Source organism: Purpureocillium lilacinum (assembly GCF_023168085.1).
Source record: "Purpureocillium lilacinum CBS 284.36 DNA, scaffold_2, whole genome shotgun sequence".
Classification (NCBI taxonomy): Eukaryota; Fungi; Ascomycota; class Sordariomycetes; order Hypocreales; family Ophiocordycipitaceae; genus Purpureocillium; species Purpureocillium lilacinum.
In genome coordinates this window covers 1453193-1470967 of record NW_027072112.1, presented here as the reverse complement: position 1 = coordinate 1470967, position 17775 = coordinate 1453193, and the positions used below count along the sequence as shown (strand labels likewise).

Here is a 17775-nt window from a genome sequence, read left to right as displayed (position 1 = left end):
GCATGTCGACAAGAATTTGATATGTCGACTAGAGAGTGGTTGGTATGTGGACTATACTGAGGGCAGGGAAGGCGGTGCGGTGCGTCTTCCGGCGTCTCCGTCGTGGACGGGGCGTCTATCTAGAATATCCAAGGCTCTCGTAGGGTGTAAGACCCAAGTTACGAGATAGGTATGAAATGTATGCGACCATGATGATGAATAAATTCAAACCGTTCCCTCCATCGAACCAAACCCCGCCAAACCTCTTTGGCTAGTCCTCGCCCCCTATTCATTGCTCATATTGCACGTGGTGTCCTTGAGCTCTCCGTGGGCCACCCACGAATTGGGCACTCCTCCGCAAGGCCGCCAACTACGCCCGCCCGTTGATCACGTCGAGCAGCTCCTCGCCCTTGGGCGCCGTCGTCAGGTTCTCGTTGCCGTCGCGCGTGACGAGGATGCAGTCCTCGATGCGCACCCCGCCGACGGGGTAGTAGCCCTCGAGCACGTCGGCGTCGATGAAGCGCGAGTGCACGGGGTCGTCAAGGAAGTAGCCCTCGAGGTACGAGCGGCAAAAGTAGCTGCGCGGGGGACGACGTCAGCGACGGCGACACTTGCGAGGATGATTTATCTGCCAGGCCACGCATGGAGAACAAGACGAGGGGGTTATCGTCACAGGGGATGTTGGGTCAGGGGAGTGAAAAGGAGGGAAGGGAGGAACACTTACATGCCCGGCTCGACGGTGACTATCATGTTGGGTCGCAGGTCCTGCCTCTCGCGCGCCCGCGACGACGCATGCCCGCTCGTCTCGGCGGCCCTGTCGGCGCGCATGCGGAGAGAGTCCTTGGGCGTGACCATGGCGCGCTTCCCGCCGTCGAGGCCGAGCCCCTGCGCGGCGGCGATGGGCAGCGCGCCGGACACGTCGTGGACCTCGAGGCCGACGTGGTGGCCGAGGTAGTGCGGGAAGAAGGCGGCGACGGTACCGGCGCGGAGCACGTCGTCACGGTCGCCGCGCAGGACCCCCAAACGCAGCAGCCCGTCGACGGCCACGTCCTCGGCGTGCATGTGCAGGTGGTCGAAGCGGGCTCCTGGTCGGACACCCGCGATGCACTCGTCCTGCATGCGCTGGACGATGGCGTGGATGGCAGCCGCACGGGGCGTCCACTTGCCGGCGAGGGGCAGCGTGCGCGTCACGTCGCTGGCGTAGCCATGCCACTCGCAGCCGCCGTCGAGGACCATGGTGTGCTTGCCGGCGAGGGGCTGGTCGTTCTCGCCGTAGTGCAGGACGGAGCCGTTCTCGCCCGCGCCGGCGATGACGGGGTACGCCATGTCGCGGGCGCCGGCGGCGGTGCACACGGCGGCGAAGACGGCCTCGACGTCGCGCTCGGAGCGCAGCCGCCGCAGCAGCAGCTGGGCGACCTTGCGGTGGGCGGCGCTGGAGACGGCGTTGGCGCGGCGCGCCATGGCCACCTCGTAGTCGGTCTTGACGACGCGCGCGCGGTCCATGGCCGGGCGCAGGAGCGAGACGTTGAGCCGGGCATCGGGGTCGGTTCCCACGGGCGCCTGGTCGGCGTGCAGGGCGAAGAGCGTGCGGCCGCGGTGCGCCGACGTCCACAGCGAGAGGTACTTGGGCAGCTGCGTCACGTAGCGCGCCTCATCAACGTCGTAGCGGCGCATGCACTCTGCGGTCGAGGGCTTGGCGCCGTACCAGAGCACCTCGCGCGGCTCGACGTACGGGACCCAGAGGATGAGGCGGTCGGCGGCGATGTCGTACGTGACGTGGCAGTCGGGGAAGTTGGCGCCGGCCATGTAGAGGAAGCTGTGTTTTGGAAACCCCCGTTAGCTCACCAAGGGTACAGTACGACGGATGGAGCGAAAGAAACAACTGACTATCGGCGCTGGCGGAACTGCTGCGGCTGGTCCGAGTCCTCGAGCAGCCGCTCGGGCATGCCCGGCAGGTAGACGAGGCCCGAGTCGCAGCCGAGCTCCGCGGCGACGCGGCGGGCGTGGAGCTTGGCTTGTGGCGTTGGACTGTCAGCAGGCGTTTGTTGCGCGCGGTTGGTGTTTGTGAGTGGCGGCGAGGCTCACCGGGATACTTGACGGGCTTGCTGGACGTGTTGTCTGCGGCATCGCCCGTCACATCCAGGCAGCTGATGGCGAGGCGGATGGGGTCAGCCGAGTCTGCGCTGCTACAGAGCGGGACGGTGCTTACAGCGCGTCAAACTCATCCTCGAGGATGAGGTCGTAGTCGAGCTCGGCGGCCATGATGTGCGTGGTTGGTCTCTTGCGATGACGAGCGTGGTGATGACACTTTGCGGGCAGAGGGAGGAGTAAGTAACCCTTTTGTTCCGAAAGGGCGTTCAACACCCTGCGTCGTGTCGCGTGAGGAGACGACAACTAGCTCTTCCTCCACTGCCGGTGGTGGTCGTTGCTGTTACGTACAAGAAGCCTGTGCGACGTGAGTGTCGTGGCGACGAGTTTGAGTTGATGATTGTGCGACGATGAAGCTCAGAAGGTGACGCAAGTGGAGAAGCCGTCGTCGATTAGAAACAGACTGCCTATTCCGGTAGGTGCCTGCAGGCCAGCTGCAGCTACAGCTCCTGGCTGACTGCAGGAGGCGACCGCCCTGGCGCGGGGAGGCATTAGCGCATTAGCGCGCTCCGGTTTCCGGCCCCGCGCCCTGAAGGCCGACAGCCAGTGTTTTGTTTCTCGCCGCTGCACATGTTGGAGCACCTGTTCTCAGGCCTTCAACCTGTTTCCCAGAGGCCATATTCTCGCCATATCAGTGGAAACGTGAGGCAAGAGTACAATTACCTGCCCATGGTGAGAGCAGGCGAAGAGCAGCCCGGGCTCAAAGACGAAGAGGAAACATTCCGTGGAGTTTCGCCGGGGCCAGCAGTGCCGTTGCCTGGGCACTGCTTTGCGATGCTTGCATATACTTGAGCCAGTCGCTCACACTCGCTGACTCCATCGAACACGTCTGTCTCATCACCAATGCCAACTGCAGCCTTCGTAACACCTGAGCTATCTCCTCTCCATATTATTATGTACTCGTATCTCTCCTGCCCCAACAAACTCAGTCAACTACCCAAGCACCTCTCCTCGCCTTGCTGCCACGCCGCATCACTTTCACTTCGCAGTATTCCTGTTGCAGCAAATTCAGCTCCCAAGCCCCCTTCCTTCTTCCTCTTGCGCGTCCGTCCGTCCAGCCAGCGGGCACTATATTGCGCACCCTCTCACCACGAGCCTCGTCGTCCCCGAGGAATAACGTCCGTTTCACAGTCCAATAAAACTCCTCGGACAACCCATCACCACGGACTGTTTAATTCCCCCGGTGTGCAGTACCAGTGGTGTGTACATTCCGCCAAATGCCCATCATCGTTAGGAATCAAAAAAATCGCATTCATCCGTCCCCCGTCTCCCGGCATGCTGCTCCGAGACCCGCCCTTCCGGCTCGCTATCCCGCCCTGGTGGAAAACCCAATGTGCCTGCCACGCAAGCACACCTGCCAGCCCGCCAGCCATCCAGCCAGTCCAGCCAGTCCAGCAGCAATCCAGCCCAAGCCAGCCCGCCCTCAAAGCCCGCCGAACCACCTACCGTCTCACTCTTTGCACTCCGCGGTACGTAGTGCGCCCGCCGTCCTCCACTCCCTCTCTCCAGCATCGGCACCGACGCCGGCAGAAAATCCACGGCCCTCCCCCCAAGGAAATCTCCCCCCGCCGGGCGGCCCATCTCGCCGAGACCACCACCGACCTGTGCACTCCGACTCCCGAGACACACACGCACACACACACACCAAGCGCCCCGATGAACCAAACCGCCTCGCTCTTCTCTCCCCCCCGGAGGAGAGAGACCCAAAATAAAAATAAAAAAGTGGCCAAAATGCCCACGCCCGTGGTATCCCCGACCACCCTCCGCACCGGGGGCTAAATTAGCAGTAAGCAGCCCTCTTCCTCCCCCGTCGCTCCTCCGGCCGGCCGGCACGCACGGGCAGGTAGGGGCACTGTAAATAAGCCGCCGCCGCTGCGAGCAGAGCAGAGCACCCACCTCCCACATGCCGACAACCCACACACCCAGGCACGACGCCTCTGGACAGGCGAGCGAGCGAACGCGGGCTACCCCTAGATGACGACACGTCTGGACCCTGACGCGGCCGTTTCCCGTGCATCCCAACTAAGCATAACCAAAGGGCAAAACGGGTCCCGCCGTGTAACCTTCGCTCGACGTAACTTGGCGCGTAGTTACGCGGACACAAACGTGCATCGCTGTAGTATGTACTGAGCGGCGCGCCCGTCGTGCCAGCATCGCTCACCGAGACACCACACGCCTTCACGAGCCCAACGACGTGACCACGTCTCGCCTTCACAGTATACTGTATTAGGCCCAGTATGTACCCTTGCATGCAACACGCTACATACCGCCGACGCCGCATCCATCACGGCCGTCCTTGCCGGAGCCGCGGCCCCCCGCGAGCCCATGTACACACGCCCACGCTTCCGTGTCCAACTCTTGCATATCCAGAAACCCCTCCCTCCCCCCTAGTATATGTGTATGTCCCCGCAAGCCGTGGCGTTACAAAAAACTCCAGGAAAAAAGACGATGTCAAAAGATGTCGTAGTAGACCCCAGGCTGGCTCCTCCCGCCCAATGAACCAAACACCCCCAAAAAGTCATAAATGTCAAGACATCAAAGGGAAATATAAAGATGGGTATCATGTGGTCATGTGGCCGTTCACATCCCTTGAAATCCGCCCCGTCCGGAACCAAAGAAACTCCCCCAGTCGGGCTGCATGCCCTGCTGCGTAAACATCTGCTCGATCTGCCGCTCCTGCTGTCGGTCTGCCCGCGCCCGCCGGAAGCTCGAGAAGAACCCGCCGCCCCCGCTGTGGTGCTGCACCGGAGGCCGCTGCTGTTGCTGCACCACCGGCTGCGGCTGGTGCTGCGGCGCGTGCATCGCGAGCATGGCGTGCGGGTTGAACGCGTTCCCCGCGAGCCCCATCTGATGCTGCTGCTGCTGCTGCTGTTGTTGCTGCTGTTGCTGCTGCATCATGTACGGCGGCGGCTGGCCCAGGAGCTGCTCGCCGACATCGTCCAGCGCACCGCCAAAGAAGAACGTCGGGTCTGGTCCCGGAGCCGCCATCGTCACCGACGGCCCGTCCGCCTTTGGCTGGAACCCGAGCTCCATCATCGGCTGGTTGGGGTATGCAAACGGGTCCTCCGACGGGAACATGAGCGAGTCCAGCTTGTTCACCGGGTTGTGCAAGCCCTGCGCGCCCAGCGTCGGCGTCTGGAACTGGTGCCGGTTCGAACTCCCGGTACTCGTCGAGTCCGGCGTCGCTCGCGATGACAGGTCCATGGGGATAATGTCGTGCATGCTCGCCGTGAAGCTCGACTCGAAGCTCGGGTCTTGAGCCATGCTGTCGACCGAGCCTCGTGCCGTTGACGCCGTGTAAGGCACGCCCGCAAAGCTGCTCGTGCGATGCCGCAGAAAGTCCGACGCTCCCGGAACCATGCCGGCGTTGATGCTGGGTCGTTGGGGCTGACCAGAGGACCCAGACTTGGCGGCTGCCGCCGACCTCTTCTTCGTCGGTATCGGGCGTGAGCGCACCTGGTCCAGTCGTTCCGGCAACTGGTCGAAGAGAGGCTGCTCCACGTCAGTCAAGTCCAAATGCACAAATATCGAACGTTGCATACCTTGAGGGCTTTCGTTACCCGGTCGGCCGACAGGCTCTTGTCCGCCAGATCGGCAATCATCTGCCGTCCCGCGCGAGCATCAGCCAGCACTTCGGCCGAACCGGGCTTGTCCGGATTCTCCAGGACGTAGAAGACGAGTGAGATGACGGCGAAGAATTCGGTGTAGAGCATGAACCAATACGGCCCGCTGAGCACCCGCTGCTTCCGGATCTCGAGGCCAATGTGGACAATGTTGCGCGACACGCTGATGGCGGCGGCGGCGCATGCGTATGATAGCTCGTCTACCTTGTTTGCCTGAATGAGGCGGGGTGAAATGTAGTGAAGGAATGGCCGGTACAGCACAAGCTGCACATGTGCGTATGCAAATCGAAGCAGATGACGGACCCTGGAAGATGGTCAGCTGGTGAACTCCACAGTACACACTCATGGCACGTCGATGACTTACCGGACGACTTCAATGGGGCCGTCGGGGCTCGGCCGCCACATCTCGGGAAGCCTCTCAAACCACCCCTGAAGGTCCGTCTCAATCTCCTTGATGCGGGCGTAGCTAATGACGTATGTGGGCACAGGCTTGTCTCCCTTGAGCATCGGTTGGCCCTGGCCGTGCAACGGGTAGACGTATTTGGTGATTTTGCCCAGGACTTCCATCAGACGGGTCTGCGCGTTGAAGGCTTCGAAGAAAGATGGCGTCCCAGGAGGCGGAGGGATGATGCCCGAGTTGGTGATGTATTCGTCATCAATCTCGCTCGGATAGGGCTGATCGACATCGTCAATGTTGAGTAACAGCGGGAAGCCGAGCATGGTGGAGACGTAAATGTCCATTTGTCGGATCACATAAAACACTCTCTTTCGGACTTCTTGCTCAATGGCGCCAATCTTCTCATGCTGGAGGTTCCGGTGGAGGCCGATGCGCAGGGCAGACCGCAGAGCGACGCCCACAAAAGCGTAACATGCGCTCAGGTTGGACGTTGCCTGTAGGAAGAGAATCATGAAGAGCAGCGCCTGCAACGATACTATATCGCGACACTCGGCGAGGTCTTGCAGCAGGGCCCTGGCGGCCTTGTAATACTTGAGTCTGGAACAAGGTCAGCACAATTACCTCTAGAGAAGCGCGACTTCACCTACCCTTCGTCAATGGCCACCTTGTACGCCCCGCTCTCAGGCTTTGCGTCGTCCAGAGTGTCGTACATGCAGCCGAGCGCGATGACGGCATATATCAGGCCCATGAAATGCGTATCCTCTTGGTTGAGGCTCTCTATCGGGCGGCCGTAAACTTGGTCGAACCGTTCGTAAAACGAAGGGACGTGAATGATGCGGACGAGACATGTGGCGCAACTCAGCGAGTAGTAGCAGAGTTTGCGAGTCACGTCCTTGGGTGGCAGATCCGGATATTGTGACATGGTCGAAAAGGGCGTGCCGCCTGGGGACGGTTCGTCGAGGGCAACCAAGCCCGCCGGCCGCTCAGGGCGTGGCAGAAAGGGGGCCTTGGACGCCGGTCCCATCATGCCGCGGAAGTGATCCTTCATCCTTCTCAGGAACACGGCACCGGACGACGTTCCGTGAAAGTCCCAGCCGCCCTTGTCGTCGAGGTCCAGCTGGCCGATGGAGTCAATCATGGTCGTGAGCTTCGCGTCGTTGGGATCCAGTTCGCCGGTCACGGCCCGCATCTTGGCGGCCGTTGCGCGAGCATGCTCGCGGTTGTGGAACTCTTGCTGGATCGCGGGATCGAGATTCGGGTCGGCGAGGTCGACATCGGGCATGAACTTGCGCAGCAGCGTCTCGGCGCGCTGAAGACGGCTCTCGAGAGCCTCGATATACTGCGGTGCGGGATTTCTCCTGCGATTGGAGGGCTTGTCGTATGTGCATTCTAGAGAGAGAGGAGCGGCATGTTAGCATCCGCCACGAGATGCGCGAGCGAAACGACCGACAAGTCGCGCATCGAGGGCGTCTAGACCTACCATAACTATAGACGGAGCAGTGCGTGCAGGGCTGCTTGCCGTCGCACTTGATCTTCTTGCGGCGGCACTCATCGCAGGCACGCGTCACCCGACGGCGCTTCTGGATGGGCTGTGACGGCGCGCTGGGATCCGAAGGGTCGATTTCCGTGTCCGACTTGATGCTGTCAGCCGGCGACGGGGCATCAGGAAGCTGCCAGTCGCTGACCGACAGCGGCCCGGCTTCGTCTTCTGACATTTCCGCGGACATGGCGGCGGCGAGGAATTTTGGGGAGGCCGTCGCGGATTGGATAGGGAGGCCGTGTCGGGGCCGAGAGGGGGCGTTGGTGTTGGCGCTGGCGGGCGGGCGGGCGAGAGCAACAGCGTTTTGGCCTAGGAGGTCATACGGGGGGCACTCGTTGGAGGCGGGGCTGCGAAAAAGGCGTTGTCAACGGGCCGTTCGAAGTCGCGCCGCTCGTGGGCGTTGTCAACGGGAAGGCGAGGAAAGGCCGTCCACGTCGAAGAGTCGGATTGCGTCTGCGGCGAGGCACAGGGGCAGACGCGAGAAGTCTGCGTGGGAGCCGGTGAGGCGAGGCGGCGAGCTGAGCAGGTCCTGGGATGCGAAGCCCGGCGGAGGCAGCGCAGGTCCCAATTGCCGCGGAGTCCTGGCAATTCTCAGCGCTGGAAGGCCATGAGACGCGCGCGGCCGCGGTTGTCCCCCGAGCGCGATGGCGATGGCGACGGTCTGCCGGCCCTTGACGATGCGATGCAACGAGAGATGGAAGAGAATGGGCGGGATGAACGGGATGGGAGGGCGACGGGGGGGGGAGGTGAGAGAATTGAAGGAGGGCCGCCTGGGTTGATGAGCGAGCGAGTGAGCGGACGAGTGAGAGAGACGACGGGGGGGGACGGCTGGGCGGGCTGGGCTGGGCTGGGCCGGGCTGGGGGGGGGGAGACCGCAGCGGCAGGGTGAGATGCGGGCGTGGAGCGAGTGCGCGAGAGACGACTGTGGGAACGAGCGACAGAGAAAGAGAGCGACGTCCTCCTCAGACGGGAGCCACCTGGGGCGGGCCTCGAGGCGCCCAGTGCCGTGGCGGGCAAAAGGGCCAGTGAGAGTGGACGGCGGCCACTGCAGCCGTTCCAACTCGAGCCTGCCAGTGCGAGAACGCAACGCGGGCGGGCATGGAACCTGGAAGTGGGCAAAATGGAGGATGGTGGTTCGGGGGGGAGGGGCGCCCGGGCTGCGGGCTGCTGATGAGGCGCGCTCCACTAAATCGCAGGTGGCCTTGCCGCTAACCCAGGCGTGCCCTGCTAAAGCCACTAGGCCCGGCGACGGCGTCAGCGAATGGACGGTTGCTCGGCCGCTGGCTGGCGGGCAGGCAAATGGAGGGCTTGATGCAGTCCGTATCGTTGCGCGTCCCGTCGGCCCAGTCTGCTTGCTTGCTTTCCTGCGTGCTCGCTGCAACTGCTGGGACGCGCAGCGGTGGAGGCTGTCAAGGTTCGCAGTCGAGGTACCTACTGTGCCGCACAATTGACGCTGCAGGCGCTGTATGCAGTACCAAGGCGCTGCAAGCTGTGCTCTGCCCCGAATGAGAGCGAGGGCCTTGGACTTCAGGGCATCCAACAACGGCCTGGAGCTCGTACTGCAGGCAGGTCGACGACGCAGCGGTCGCGCTTCTCAACTCAACCTTACCTTGATGCTAGAGGTACCCTTCCCTCCTAGCGAGCATCAAGGAACCGGCGGTACCTGACGCCACGCAGCGGACTGCACCCAGGGCAAAATCCCAAAAACTCAAACGGCCAGCTGGGTGTTGGCGCCGGGCGTGTTTCGTCAGCGCACCCCAAGCCGGCCACCACCGACCGCACCGCACTGCACTGCAGTCCCCTGACAAGCCTGGCACTGGCTGGCCCGGCTCCAGGCGGGTGGGTTACCTGACCCGGGGCCGGCAGGGTTCCATTGCCATTGCACGCGACGGGAACCTCGAGGGCCTCTCAGCGTCGAGTCGAGTCGAGGTGGGCTGAGGTTCCGCGGGTGGCCCGACGAGGGCCTCCGGGTTTGCTCCATGCCCCAATCGTACGGCAGCGATCCGGAGTCTCCTATCTCACAGCTCGGCATGTGGCGATGGAATCGTCTCGAGTCGCAGTGTCGCGTGGAGGTACCACCTACGTAGTGCCTGCCAAACAACCTTGCAACGAACGCGGCTCAACGGCACCTGGGTCGCCCGTCTTAGAAGCTGGTAGCACCGTCGTTGGATGTAGCTTCTGTGCATGCGGCTTGCGCACGGTACGATTCAGATAGCTGAGGTGGTCACCATAGAGGCCATGACCAGCGAGCCCCCAGGTCCCACCATCCCGTGCCGTCCACAGAGCGTTGACGTCGGTGCTGCACCGTATTACTGTATTGCCGCGCACGCGCAGGCCAAAGACCGTCGGTCTTCAGCTGGCGGTTTTGGACCAGCGATGCTGCGTCACCGCGGGCGGAAGTCGGAGGATTTCCGATCGGTTGTGCTCGCACGCCACAACGAACCATGGCCGCACAAGCAGTCAGCTTTTAGCCGTCAGACACATTCATACATTGAAGCATTACAACAACTCCATCCGGTCCCGACCGGCAGGCGAGCCTCTGCCTCCGCAGTAGCATCCGCCGGGGTTTGTTTGCTTCGTGGATGAAACGGGCGGGACCGGCATCGTCACAAAGACCCCAGCAGGATCTGTCGGTGAGCCCGATGTTCAGTGGCCTGCCAAGGAAACGACGTCGACGCATCTGTAAGGAGTTCGTAGAGAGAGACTCTACTCCGCCAGGAGTGCGGGTTCAAAGGGTCAGCGTGGCTTGACATCAGTTCAATGGTACCGTATCAGGTACCTCGTTTTCCGCGCTGCATCGCCGAACGTCGAGTTACGTAGCCGTGCTTTACGCGGCCGGGCCCATGGAGACGGCACTCGATGCCGGGCCAGGCGACGCATCGTCGACCTCATTGGACGGGACCAGGTGCTCGCGGCCGGCGGATGGAGTCGAAGCGCACCCGTTACGGGGACGGAGGCTGTGCAGAAGCCCGGACGCGCTGTGTCTCGCGGGCGAGAGAGGAAAAAAAAGGGGGACCGTGGATGCCAGCCATGCCAGCCATGCCCAATCCACAGGCGGCGGCTGAGGGCCCTCACCCCCCCGGAAAACCTACAACGCAAACTCCCTCAAAGCATCGTCAGAAGAACGGCCGAGCATGGTGCGAGTCTCGCAGGTCGAAAGGGGGCCCCGTCGAGAAGGTGGCGTCAAGCGTGGTGTGAGCGAGGGGGCCTGCACGACCGGGACTGGGGAGAGGCCAGCCAGCACGGGGCGGCGGGACGCACTGGGGCGAACGAGGACCGGCGGCGAGGACGGCAGGACGGGCACTGCGGATCCGAACCGGCGCCGACAATTCGCGCGCCAGAGACTGGTGTCCTTGCCGGTTGAGGCAGCTCGGGGCTGACGGGAGGGGGGGATGGACGGGTTGGTGGATGTGCCACGAACGAACGACAGTCGCACCGGGGCTGGACGGACGGGACGGGACCAGCACAGGCCACGGGCTGGGGGTGCTGGTGGTGCTGCATTCGCGCTCGAGGTGGGTGGCCCCCGTCCTCCCATATCGACGGCGGTGATCTAGACGAATGGAACGAATGCTGATACGCAGGACCGCGGCGGCGGACCTGGGCTGGCGATGATCGACGCGGCATGCACGGTTGGATCAGGCTCGGGCAAGCAGCAGTGTTGTGCGAGAAAACGTGGCAGGTGGTTTTGCCCTACCGACCTCCATATAGGGTACCTACTAGGTAGGTACAGCACGTACGTTACACACGTCAATACCTGGAACTCCAGGCGTGTGCAGGGCAGTGCCCCTCCGTGCTGGCTGCCCAGTGGATTCCCCGGCGCTCTGGGAAGAACGGGCCGCCTGATCCACGACTGCTAAGAATAATACAGTTCACACCTCGACCTGTAACCTAATCAACATTGGATGACATGCTGCCTAAATCTTGCTAGAACCTGGACATCTGGAGTCAAACTCACCCCAACACAGGGGAGTCTGCAATATAGGGAGCCCGTACCGGTCCCTCGGCGCAGGGTCCGATGGCCAGGGAGGGCACCCACCGGGGCATTGCATCACCGTGCCGCCGCCAAGCACTTGTCATTCGGGAGCCAGACGAGTTTCTTCCCAGTTGACATCATGAGGGGGGTTTGACGTGCAGCGTTTCGTTTCGGCACTGATCAAGGTTGCATTGTCCCGTCGCTGCTATTCTCGCCCTGTCCCGTCCAATCCATGGACTTTCGTCATCCCGACATCCAGTCCTGACGGTCAGCCGTTTAGACGAGGATGGCGGCACAGCCGGGGGACCGACGCCATCCTGTCAGACTCGCCCAGACAGACTCGACAGCGAGGCTGCCCCGAGCATGCTCCGAGCACGAACCCCGAGGCCACCACGCTTCAGCGCTGGGGCAGAAAAAAGAAATGCCTTTGCAGACGGGACTTGCAACGCTTCTTTTGATTCCTCAACATGCAGCGCCTCAATTGGTCGGCTGGTTGCCCTCGCGCTTCGGCAACCGGAACCTGCCACCCCCTGCCGACGGGGCCTGTCCGCATGGCTAGTCCTGTCTGCATTGACGCTTAGTTTCCTGTCCCCAACGACGCCCAGCCACGACATGCCACAAGTAAGACTGGCCTTTGAAGGCGCCCATGTTCGAAATGTTCTCGATGCTCTTCTGCTCCACCTGCCACCTGTCCATGTCGTCTTCACGAAGTCGTCGTGAGCAGCCCCCTACGTCACACCTCGGGCCAACTACCTAGTAGCATGGGGCTTGTTCTCGACGGTCACGGCGGTTGACGTCGGCTCCCGCGTCGTTCTCGTCTCTTCAGCCTGTCGCCATGCCGCCTCCGGTCCCGGTCGGTCGCACGACGGAGCCGTGTTTACCGGGCCCAGACGCCGACAAGTCTCCACGGCTCATCGGCCGATGCCTTCCCACCCTGGGACGGGCTGGGGGCAGCTCGGTCGTGTCGCACTGCACGACGCCGGCTTGCATGCGCGTGGCATGGGCCAAGATATGGCAGGGGCAGTGCGAACTGTACGAATACCTATGTGTCGCGGAAAGGAGACCTGGCGGTCCTCTTGTTATCTCTCGGGTCTCACCAGATTGCTTTCCGTGCTGGCTCGTGGCTCACCGCCGTCCAATCCGTGGGTTGAATCAAGAGCTCCCGATACGCATCACCCGACAAGATAATGTGCACACGGGGATTCAGTAGAACATCCAGATCTCCCAGTAAAGACCTGCAGCATGGACTGCTGGCGAGCTGGCCATGCCATTTGTGGCTGCCGCAAACAAGGGTCGAGCTGCTGGTGTAAGCGGCCACGGACGTTGCTACGTATGCCCAAGCCCAGACTTGGCCCAAGCCCCAGCACGGGAGGGTTCCTGCGCCGCGAAACTGTCATTGAATGCTTTCCGGGGCCCGTGAGAGGCTCAAGCTGCGAACCTCACCTCCGTTCACCTGGCTCACCTGCAGCTCACCGGCTTGGCGGGCGGGACGGCCACCGCCCCGCCAGCGGGCATGGAGCGCCAGCACTGAACAGCCCTGAAGCGGGCTTGGTAGAGCTTGAGCCCAGCGGACGGGCTGCCCCTGCCCCGCTGGCCATTGGCGTCCCGTCGGCTCGACCCCGCCATCGCGCCCCGTTTGCCCCTCCTCCCGCCGCCTGGACTCCAGAAGCCGATCCCACCTGCGCAAGGCTGAGGTGAACCTCGCAGCTCCAGCAACATCGGGTGCCGCGCAGCTTCACCTGCCTCGCAGCCTCGTCCTCTCCCGCCACCCACACCATAGCTGCTATCTGAATCTCTACACGCTCGACGCCATTCCGCATCGAGCCCGGCTGCTCATGGCTGCCTCGGAATCGGTCTGGGCCTTTGTCGCCAAGGAAAACGGCGACGACGGCGTCATCGTCAAAGGTGCCGAGCCGCCCACCTCAGCAGCAGAGCACATCCAAGCTCGGTGTGCTCGAGTAGTCCCGCTAATTCAGGCCAACCCAGATCAGCCAAAGCTCGATCTCGATCTCTACATCCAGAATTACAGAGGTACGTTGCCGTTGCCCGTACGCTGGCCGTGTCTACAGCTCTGACCATGTCTTCTTTGCCGCAGGCCGAACCCGGTTCGAGCGACTTCTCTTCATCGGCAAGACATGCATCCCACTATGCGTCGAGGCTCTCAAAGCAGCCGTCAGCGAGGCCAAGAAGGGCTCGGACGTTTCCCGCTATAAGGAAGCTTGGGAATGCATCCGGCGAGCCGCCCCAGACGAGCCCGAGGCCCAGCGTGACGAGGCCTGGATAGACCGCATGGAGGCGGCAAACAAGGCCGAGACGGCGCGCCTCGAGGCAGAGCTCAAGGGCTACAAGAACAATCTGATCAAGGAGAGCATCAGGGTATGGACTATGAACCCCAAACACATCTTTCCCCAGGTCAGCATCGCTAACTTTGTGCCGGGCAGATGGGCAACGAAGACCTTGGCCAACACTTCGAGAACATTGGAAGGCTCGAGGCCGCCTCTGACTACTATTCACGGATGCGCCAAGACGTTAGCACCACCAGGCACATCATAGACTGTGGCCAGCGTCTCGCCAATGTCTCCCTCGAACGCAAGGACTGGCACATGGTCTTGACAAACATCGGAAAGGTTACTAGTCTGCCGGGCTCAGGGCTCGACCCTGCTACCGACCTTGACGCGTTTGCATATATCCAGACCATTTCAGGGCTTGCATGGCTAGGCTTGGGTAACTACGCCGAGGCTACAGCCCGGTTTCTCAATGTGCCAAATGAGATCCTTGCGAAGCCCAGCCTCATCTCAAGCCTCGCGACACCCAGCGACATCGTCACCTATGGCAGCCTGACGGCCCTGGCCAGCCTGGACAGGGAGCAACTACAGAAGAACTGCCTCAATTGCTACATGTTCCGGCCTCTTTTTGAAGCAGAGCCGCACCTCCGCAAGGCCCTCAGCCACTTTGTCAACGGCCGATATTCCAGCTGCTTGTCGATACTGGAATCCGCGCGCTCCGAGTACCTGCTCGACATTCACCTTCACAAGCACGTCCCGGCACTTTTCGCCCTCATCCGGAGCAAATGCATCCAACAGTACCTTGTTCCCTTTTCCTGCGCCACCATTGAGAGCTTGGAGGCTGCTTTTGGCAAGCCGGGCCAGTCCATCGAGGCAGAGCTCGTCGAGATGATTCGCGGCGGAAAGCTCAATGCGCGCATTGACAGCAAGGAAAAGGTATGTCGCTGTTCTCGTGTGGTACCAGCTAGTTGGAATATGCGACTAATGAGGCCAAATAGCTTGTGATTGCTGTTCGCCCTGATGCGCGCACCGAGATGCAAGCCGAGGCTCTCAAGGCAGCCCGCGAGTACGAGAAAGAGGCCAAGGAGCGTCTCCGGCGCATCAGCCTCGTGAGCGCCGGCCTCGAGGTTGTTCCCGCAAAGCGGTCGCACGACATAGCGCCTGGAATCAGCCACGATGAGTCCTGGTTTGAAGAGAGCCGGAGCCTCGCCTCGGCTGGCGCAGGCCCCGTCGAGGGCCGGGGTTGACGGGGGGCGCTCGGGCGACTGGGAACTGGTCGACCCTGAAACCTCATTTCACGAAATGACGAACCGGCAACTTGGCTACGGACCACGGTTGCAGTCTCACAGTACATTTGACGGAGTGGTGGATACGGAGTCTGCCCAAACGTGCATCGTCGTCAGTTGCGGAGGCTTAGAGCAGGAATGCATGCGTTTCGCAGCGAGGAGACCCCAGACGGGCGGGCCTAGAGCGACAGCCGCAGCCCGCTTGCTCGGCACGCTAGACCCGGGTGTTCAGGGGCCCGGTTATCACGGCATCCAGACGCGTTGCATTTTGGCGGTGGCGCATTCACAAGGACACACAGCATAGATACTGTAGCAAAGCAACTGCCATTTTCTGTCTTTCTGTTCTTGAAACCAACGGCCCGAGATGCCTCTTTTGGGGTAACTCCCCCCCGCGCGCGTGCCAGATGGGCACCAAGAGCAAAAGGTCAAGATAGGCTCTGTAGGTAATCTACTGTAGTTTACAATACAGGACTCGTGAGATTATGTTTCGTGAGATTGTGTCGTGTCGCGAGGCCAATCGAGGAGCTTCCTCCAAGCCCCCCTTCGCTTGGAGCCGCCCTCCCCCCACGGTATTCTTCTTTGCCGCATGGGTTAGTAGTGGGTGGTTTGCTTCGTTTCTTTTCACGATCTGTGCTCGGCCCCGCATGCGGGGATTTTGGTGAGATGACGATGACGACGACAGACGCCCTTTCCTCGATGCGTTCTCCGGTGAGGACAACAGCACAGTACCTGGGGAATAAAGTGTAGTGGACCAGGTACTTGGCGCATGTGCAGGGAGTTGAGTTGAACGTCAATTTTCCAGCCTGGGGTATCATTCATGTCGCGCGTCCTGTCGACCCGTTGCTCGCTGGCTCATCTCAGCGTCCGCTGCCTTTGGCCGGCCGTCATGTCCTGGCCCTTGCGATGGGTGCGTACCTCCCGTACGGCGCCGTTCTCTCTCGCGCTCGTGTCTACATCATACCACAGCGCTCTGGTCTCGCAAAGCAGGGAACGGATCTGCTCCACCGCGGTCGAGGCCGTCCTGATGCTTCACCGTCGCTGCTGCGCCTCCTTCTGGCTCCCCATTGCGACGTCCAACGGCAGCTCCCGTCCGCACCCGGAACAAGGAAGGCGGGGGGCGCGGCGCGCGCGAGCAACCAAGCGAGGGGGCCGGCAGGCAAGCAGGCACAGCCCCGATCGTACGGCACCGTCCCCATGAAACAGAAACAGCCACCCTCATCAACCCATCAGCTGTCTCAGGTCCTCGGGCGGCCAGCGGACCTGCGAAAAGGTGAGGCAGCGCTTGATGCTCTGCAGGAACTTGCGCGTGACCTCGTCGCCCATGACATGGCCCTTTGCGCCGTCGTGGAGCTTCTCGCGCGCGCTGCGCTCGTGGATGCCCACCATGGTCACGCCGATGGGCCACGCCGCCTTGCCGATGCTCAGGCGCAGGTAGCCGTTGTTGGCGTCGACATAGCGGCGCTCCTGGAGGGCCTTGACGATCTCGACGATGGGCTCGATGAGCGAGTCGTCGAGGTCTCCGGCCTCGAACTTTCGGAACAGCTATCGGGCTTGTTAGCTTCTTGCGCTGGACCGTGCGATGCGACCTGCTTTGCGGGGGGTGGCTATGTAAACGTACCGGCTTCATGTTTTCTCTCGTCTGCACCATGGCGCTGTAGGCCGTCTTACTAGCCGTCGTTTCCTGCTTCTCCTCCTCCATCGCCCGCTGGTACTCCGCCAGGACCATGGTAAAGTAGCTCGCAAGCTGCCTAAACAGCCACTTGCGCCCTTCCTTGTCCTGCGGCACCGAGCCATCGACCTTCATGTCCTTTGCCTCGACCAGCTGGAGCGTCGTCGGTATCGGTCCGTTGGTGACCACCGTAGTGAGCTTCCTGTACCGCCGCAGCCGCGCCGCGTGTGTCTCCGCGAACAGCCTCGCCGGGTGCCCAATCTCGCGCAGCTTGTCCAGCAGCTCCTCGTCGGGGATGTCGCCGGGCGCGCCGCCGACGCCCTCCTCGACGTCCTCGCTCGTCGCCTTGACCAGCTCCGGCAGGCCGAGGCGCTTCCTCCGCGCGCGCTCCTCCTCCGCCTCCTGCTCCTCGCGCCGCCGCCGCGACTCCTCGGCCAGGCGGCGGCGCTTCTCCTCGCGGGCGGCGCTCTCGGCCGCGGCGTCCTCCTCACGCTTGCGCTTCGCGGCGGCCTTGGCCTCGCGCTCGGCCTCGATGGCCTTTTGCTCGGCTATGTAGGCGGCCTTGCGCTCGGCCTCGACGTCGGAGCGCTTCAGGAACTTTTTGCCATCGTCGGCGGGCTTCTTGGACTTGGCAAGCTCCTTGTTCATAAGGGCTGCGAAGTCCATGGTGGCGTCGGGGTGCCTCGCAGGCGGCGCTGTGGTGGGTATGGTTCGGATTGGCCGTTTGCCCGCCTAATAGGTCTTCGTATCAATGCAACGAGAGGTTACGGCGTGGTTTTTCGTGTGTTGGATGGTGATGGTGACTGTCAAGGTTGGTGGTGTAGGACTGTAGGTGATGATGTTGCCTCGCGGGCTATCGATTGCGGATATTTACC

At 62.1% G+C, this 17775-nt stretch overlaps 4 protein-coding genes across 4 annotated transcripts; 1 reads left to right on the top strand and 3 right to left on the bottom strand.

Moving 5' to 3' along the window:
- Nucleotides 1–349: 349 nt before the first annotated feature.
- On the bottom strand, nt 350–2241 carry PLICBS_002259 (uncharacterized protein; the record flags this gene model as incomplete). The annotated part of the gene is made up of 5 exons (XM_018321897.2): nt 350–557; nt 704–1795; nt 1867–1993; nt 2065–2126; nt 2189–2241. The coding sequence occupies 5 exons, from the start codon at nt 2239–2241 to the stop codon at nt 350–352; spliced, it is 1542 nt and encodes a 513-aa protein (XP_018179377.2).
- Nucleotides 2242–4707: 2466 nt separating this feature from the next.
- On the bottom strand, nt 4708–7874 carry PLICBS_002258 (uncharacterized protein; the record flags this gene model as incomplete). The annotated part of the gene is made up of 5 exons (XM_018321896.2): nt 4708–5619; nt 5670–6054; nt 6115–6744; nt 6795–7536; nt 7628–7874. 5 exons carry the CDS (start codon nt 7872–7874, stop codon nt 4708–4710), a joined length of 2916 nt encoding a protein of 971 aa, XP_018179376.1.
- A 5621-nt stretch (nt 7875–13495) lies between these two features.
- On the top strand, nt 13496–15192 carry PLICBS_002257 (uncharacterized protein; the record flags this gene model as incomplete). The annotated part of the gene is made up of 4 exons (XM_018321894.2): nt 13496–13691; nt 13756–14036; nt 14102–14881; nt 14944–15192. 4 exons carry the CDS (start codon nt 13496–13498, stop codon nt 15190–15192), a joined length of 1506 nt encoding a protein of 501 aa, XP_018179374.2.
- Nucleotides 15193–16449: 1257 nt separating this feature from the next.
- On the bottom strand, nt 16450–17566 carry PLICBS_002256 (mRNA splicing protein prp18; the record flags this gene model as incomplete). The annotated part of the gene is made up of 2 exons (XM_018321893.2): nt 16450–16773; nt 16850–17566. 2 exons carry the CDS (start codon nt 17564–17566, stop codon nt 16450–16452), a joined length of 1041 nt encoding a protein of 346 aa, XP_018179373.2.
- Nucleotides 17567–17775: the final 209 nt, after the last annotated feature.